The following is a 6,171-nucleotide window of genomic DNA, read 5'->3' as shown; positions in this document are numbered from 1 at the left end:
TTAGTTTCTTTGTGTGATAACCGTTCGATCATCTGTTGTTTTCTTCTTTTGTATGACCGTTCGATACGTCTTCTGTAAACTGTTCGGCCATAAGCATACGTCTCATCTTTTGTAAGACTGAAATATTATTAATATGTGATTATTCCCTTATATAGTTTTTATATTGTATTTTTGGAATGTTACAAAGTCAGTTTAATATTTAATTGGTTTAGGAATTAATATTATAAGGCTTAATACCTCTTTTGGTCTCTCGAGGGAGGGGTTGTGTTCAAAATGGTCCTACCTTTTTTAAAAAGTAACAATTGATCCCAACTTTTGAAAAAACGGTTCAAGTTAATCTTTTTTGCTAACGGCGTCAAAAATTAAACGGTGCAGCGGCTCCCTGGACAAAACTCAATGATGTGTCAATTTTATGTGATTGCGTGACCTTATTAGATTTATTAATATGTAAAATTGAAATTGAGAGAAAATAAATTGAGTACGTGACAACAGGTTTTACGAGAGAGGTTAAAAAAAAGAGGAGTTAGGGTTAGAATGAAAATCGCCGTTTGAGATTAAACTTTTTGGTGAAAACTTTGTTGAAATTGAAGTCTCGTTGAAGGTGAAATTTTAAGAACAAATTGAAAAGCGTAACTCAGGTTAGAGCGAATTGAAAAGCGTAACAAGTATTGCTGGCACGACATAAAGGAAAAGGGAAAGGATCTTGGAAGGGTGGAAAATCCTCAAAAATGAACAAAGATCGCAAGACTAGTGATGTAGGTGAAATAAAATAAATTGAAGCACAGAGCAACACTGATCCTGACACTGTATATTTGAAATTAGAAAGGAATTATTTTTTAGGAAGGCTAGAATAGTTTTGCTAGTTCCGGTGCAATAATTCATGAGTAAGGGTTTTAGCTTCTTCTTCTTCATCATTAGAGTACCCCAATATTCAATCTCGTATCTCCTAGTAGGGCTTTACCCATGGATTCTCTTCCAAAACTGCGCCACTCTAATATCACTCTCAATCACCACACTTTACCATTTCCCACGGTCTTATCATCTTCTCTCTTTCCACTCTCGACCTCCATCACAGTTTTCCTCTTCGTCGTCGTTCAGGTTGCCTTCCATCAGAGCCTCCATTTCATGCTCCTCAAACGGCCCCGCGTCTCCCTCCTCCAAAAACGCCCTCTCTCTATCCTCATTTTTCCAAACCCTAAACTCCTTCCTTGCCCCCCTCGCCCAACCACAACCACCTGCATCGTCATCGCTGCCACTGCCTTCTTCTTCATGCACTTCCACCACATGCTTGCCACCGCCGTCACTCTCTCCCCGCCCGCTGCCGACTCTGAGATTGCGCTCACCGAGGAGGAAGCCGAGAGAGTTCTGGAGGAGCTGCTCAGCGCCAACCTCGTAAAACCTGTTTACTCAATTTATTTTCTCCCACTTTTAATTTACACGTCAATGAATTTAATACTGACACGCAATCACGTAAAATTGACACGATCATTTAAGTTTTGTCACCGTTTAATTTTTGACGTCGTTAACAAAAAGAATTAACTTAGAACCGTTTTTTCAAAAATTGACATTAATTGTTATTTTTTAAAAAAGATAGAAACACAACCCTCTTTCGAAAGACCAAAAGAAGTATTAAACCATATTATAATAAAGGTTTGATAAAAATTTCAACAATACACATTTAATATATATTTAAAATTTTTTCATATATACTTTTGGTTGAGATCAACCTAATTACAATTCAATTCTATTAAATATGATTATTAAGCTATTTAGCTTAACTTAATAAGCTATTTTTATAGATATAGTTAATTATTTAACACCGATCATTTTCCTTTCAACTATGTACCTACTGCATTTACACAATAATATTATTAAAATAAATAATCTAACATAAGATGTCTAATACGAGAGAATCACTGTCATCAAATCAGTTAACGGAAAACTTAACGGATTTAGCATAAACTAATAAAAGTATTTTACTTAAGAACATAAATTCTTTAATAGGGACCGCACTAATGACCCATCACTAATACTATCTCAGAAAAAAAAATGTTTGACATCAGAATATAGGGATGAGAAATGTGTGAAGCTTATTGAGTCCATATCGAGTCAGGATAAATATGGTGAACAATTGAACAACGTAACTACTTCCACAGTCATTTATAATGCCGGAAAGTCAAATAGATAATGTCCAATATAATTTATTATAGCCTCAACAAAATCTATTAAAATGGGTTAAAACCTGAAAGTTAACTCGGTCCATCATGGATTCGAGTCGGGTTAGGTTTGAAAGTTTTTTTTTATATCAATTAATTTTAAACCTGACTCGCTTAAAATTCGGCTTACTCGAGTTGAATTCATGGTGAGCCGAGTTGACTCATCAACCCATCTAGTTTAATTTAATTATTTTTTATTTTTTGTTTCAATATTATTTGTTAGCATTTATTTATTGTATTGTAATTGAAAATAAAGAAAAAGATGTTTTAAGAAAGTAAAATATTATAAATTTATCTAATATTATGAATGGACAAGTGACACAAAAATTATTAATATTATAAACTTATTTATTCGCCTTTGAGTTTGTTTTTAGATTACATTTGAGTTGTATTTTAATTTTTTTATTTTGAATTGACTTTGGACTTTAACATCATTTTAGGGTGAAATTTATTTAGATTTGAATTACAAAAAAAAATGTAATTTTTTTGGGTTAAAAAAAAACGTGTAATTAAATGAGTTAGTGAACCAACCTCTTTAACCTACCAACCCGTGATGGATCGGGCCAGATTCAAATTTTTTCGACTTGCTAATAAATAAGCTGGGTTGGATTAACTCACAGACTAACCCGTGGTGGGTCGAACCGAATTGGACTGGATGACCCGTTTTGACAGTGCTAACTGTGCATTGTTATCTTTGGAAACTATGCCGATTCGACAAATTTCAATAGATTAAAAAAATATTCAAATGTTAGCACGAGGATAAAATAGTATCTATACACAATCTAATTTTTCTTTCTCTTTTTTTTTCTAAATCAAACTGTCTTATATTTTATTTTTTTAAAAATCAAACAACAAACCTCTTTTACCACGTTTTTGAATATGTTTATGGTATTTTCATTCACTATATTTTTTTATACATTGTTCAAAACAAAAGATTATGAAGGAAGTGTTCCATCAATATTGAGCTCAGTCAAGGTTATTAACCCATTGCTCTCACTCTCTTGAATAATTGAGTATAGAGCACTTTTTAAGTGAGAAAAGAGGGTTTGGTTGGGAAATAATGATATAAATATTTTATTCATTCGATAATTTTTTTTTTTAACTATTGAAGTTCACCAATTATTTATATTTAATTTCTGCATACCTAATTTTAAGTGAAATGAAGGCATACGTGAGATTGAGATGAGGCATCATGCATCTGCAAAGAAATGATACTTTTGGATGTTGTCAACTATCAACCGAACTGCTGAAATCGTGGTTGCTATTGTGAGAAGAAAAGAAAAAACAATGTTGAACCAGTGCCACGCCTTCTTCTCTATGCTAGCCGTTCTTCCCTTCACCTAAAATTGAAGCAAAGTTAAGCATATAATATGACCAAGTTTGACTAACTCTAGTATAGGTAAAGCTTGGTTCTGTGCGTTGTATTTGTAACTATAAAATAATAACCTTGATGAAGAGCATGCTGGGGAACATGAATGTCAGAGGAATGAGAGAAAATGAGCCGAGAAAGTTTACAAAGTCACCCATAAAAGGAAATGCTGCAGCAACGAAGGTGTTCCCAGTAAAGAAAAACGCACGTAGGAGAAATAAGCGCTTTAAGTTCTCCCCTGAATGCATTGGCATGTCGATTTCTAGGAACTTTGTGTCCAACGCCTCCAGAATTGGAGCCACAAACATCTGCACTTTTTTAAAACATCAAGACATGACATCCTTGGATTTGTCACGTGTTTTAGTTTTCTTAAAGTAGTCAAACTCAATTAACCATCTAAAACCAGCAATGGTGAAATATGTACGTACATGTTGGGAGACGATGGACTGCAAAAAGACGATGACATTGATGAGAACATTAATCCATTTGGGACCACTTAGGTTCTCAGGAAGGTATGCCGACACCGCTGATCCATAAGCCCAATATCCCATTACGAGAACACCATAGTAGAACACAACTCCCACTGTATATTGTAAATACAAGGCCTTCCTCATGTTCTTCACTGCTGGCTTACGTAGAGTGGACTGCATACACATTGTGCCAAAAGACAACTTCTAATCACACTTACAAATACCAAACCCCGTTTTTCTATTCACAAAAGTATTTATGGTACTTTAACAAAATTATTATTTTTAGAGAAATGATAACATATTCTAGATGATATGCCATGGGTTTGTTGTTTTCTAAACGATCGAAAAAATGTATATGAAATTGTTTTATTACTAAATCTAATATGTCCTTCGAAAACTAAGTATATTTCTTAATTATTAAATAAATCTTAAAATATATATAAAAAAAATGAGGAGTAATATATTTTGAGTTCAAATGGTATAATAAATGATTAAGTTAAATTTGTAGAAATATGACCTGTATCTCCGGGAGCAAGCCACTGGTGTTGGCGACAACGATAGCAGAAATGGCACCAAAGGAATTAAACACCTTACTCACTTGACTGCCACTGATATCGAAATCCCTGTTCGAATTTGATTTCCCTACCAACCAAAAAGATCGGTGGGGCTAGCACAATTTAACATATGGTTTTTGAGGAGAACAATCATTTTAAATGCGAAAGCCATGCTTAGTTACCGTACCATCCTTTTCTAAAACAAAGAGAAGAAATACTATATATGTGAAGGTGAGCCCCGCGGAAACTCCCAACCAATTTTTCATGGCAGACATTGTTGGGATGGAGAATGAATACAAGAAGTAAGCTGCTCCTGTTATCACTATGTAGTATTGGAGCCTCAAGGGAGAATCGCTAAATTCCGAGTTGATTTCCTGCACACAATATATAGCAATTTTTATCTTTTTTTTTTAAATTTTAATATCTTGAATTAGTTTCTCTGAAAAATATTTGACAATGACTAAAAAAAATATCTCTGGGTATTGAGGCCAGCTCTGAATAGAAACAGAAAAAAAAAATAAAAACTTCAGACTAAAAAACATAAAGAAGACATTCTAGTAGGAGTAAAAGTCAAACAATTTTATGCTTGGTGATGGTAAAATGATGTACATTATTTGTCTGTCATAAATTTTGTTACCTTTAGTGCCTTGCCGCCAAGGAGGATGAAACCCATATTTCCAAGAAGAAGGGTCAAAAACTGGAAAACCCAGGTGATGTGGTACATACCCTTACCTTGACAGAGCAAGGAATAGTTGAGTTGAAGTGTAAATATATGATGCAGAGAAAATGAAAAAAAAAAAATACCGTAAACATATCCCATAAGGTCTCTGTATCTAATGAATCTGCGATTATCAACGAAATGAAATGCTGCCAAGAGCCAGTTTGCATAGGCGGTGTAGAGACCCACAAGAAGAAGGCATATGATACCCCAAGTCCAACCCAGTGGCCACATGATCAGATTGGAAAAACTCAATATCCACCCACAGTTGAAGCTTGTCACCAGCATCAGCCCCACTTGTTTCCACGAATCTGCATCTCGTAACCAAATTCATCATGAATAGAAAACAAAACACAATCTCATGAAGTTACTGGATACAGTTTCACAAAGTTAATTCACTACATATACAGGGAATTACCACTATCAATAGTATGAGCAGTAGCCAGCCCAGAATCATTGTTCTGGGTACCCTTTTCTTGACCTTGTTCGATATTCAGAGTGCCTCTTCCTTCTACATCCATGGCCAATTCTTGATCTCTAAAAAAATGAAAGAAGCTTTGGCTCCTTTAAAATATGAAATTTTTTAGTAGTGGAATGAATATTTTTTTTTCTATATAAAAATGACAGTTTTGACATTTCCTTCAATGGAATGGGATTATTTTATATTAGCAGACACAGACAAAGGGATTTATTTTTTATGAATTGTAATGAAGACCCCTTACTTAGAAAAATAAACCCTTTTTTAATCAATGAAACAATTAATTTTTCTATTTTTTTATATTTGGTATACTAGCTTTGTTTTTGTAAATAAATTGATTTTAATAAATTTTTCTTTTTAGAGTTT

General features: G+C 33.8%; 1 protein-coding gene across 3 annotated transcripts; it reads right to left on the bottom strand.

The window, feature by feature from the left end:
• Positions 1-756: 756 nt before the first annotated feature.
• Positions 757-5,907, bottom strand: LOC124841349 (proline transporter 2-like). 3 transcript variants are annotated; one of them, XM_088104944.1, is made up of 8 exons: positions 5,746-5,906; positions 5,414-5,638; positions 5,247-5,341; positions 4,797-4,983; positions 4,573-4,697; positions 4,014-4,229; positions 3,663-3,893; positions 757-3,556 (listed from the first exon to the last, which is right to left on the bottom strand). In XM_088104944.1, the coding sequence occupies exons 1-8, from the start codon at positions 5,846-5,848 to the stop codon at positions 3,407-3,409; spliced, it is 1,332 nt and encodes a 443-aa protein (XP_087961070.1). In that variant the 5' UTR covers positions 5,849-5,906; the 3' UTR covers positions 757-3,406. The 3 variants fall into 3 exon arrangements, with proteins under 3 accessions (XP_087961070.1, XP_087961069.1, XP_087961071.1); XM_088104943.1 differs by having other exon boundaries at positions 5,247-5,638; positions 5,746-5,907; XM_088104945.1 differs by lacking the exon at positions 757-3,556 and having other exon boundaries at positions 3,668-3,898; positions 5,247-5,638; positions 5,746-5,907.
• Between the last annotated feature and the right edge of the window lie 264 nt (positions 5,908-6,171).

Source organism: Vigna umbellata, chromosome 1 (genome assembly GCF_029865625.1).
Source record: "Vigna umbellata cultivar VRB3 chromosome 1, Vumbellata_1.0, whole genome shotgun sequence".
Classification (NCBI taxonomy): domain Eukaryota; kingdom Viridiplantae; phylum Streptophyta; class Magnoliopsida; order Fabales; family Fabaceae; genus Vigna; species Vigna umbellata.
This window is presented reverse-complemented; position numbering and strand designations above follow the sequence as displayed.

Excerpts from the sequence above, each read along its gene's own strand:
- LOC124841349 (XM_088104943.1), bottom strand. The coding sequence starts at position 5,848 with ATGGATGTAGAAGGAAGAGGCACTCTGAATATCGAACAAGGTCAAGAA. Across the intron at positions 4,984-5,246 it reads TTGGCGGCAAGGCACTAAAG|GAAATCAACTCGGAATTTAG; the intron begins GTAACAAAATTT and ends TATTGTGTGCAG. Across the intron at positions 4,230-4,572 it reads GCTTGCTCCCGGAGATACAG|TCCACTCTACGTAAGCCAGC; the intron begins GTCATATTTCTA and ends ATGTGTATGCAG.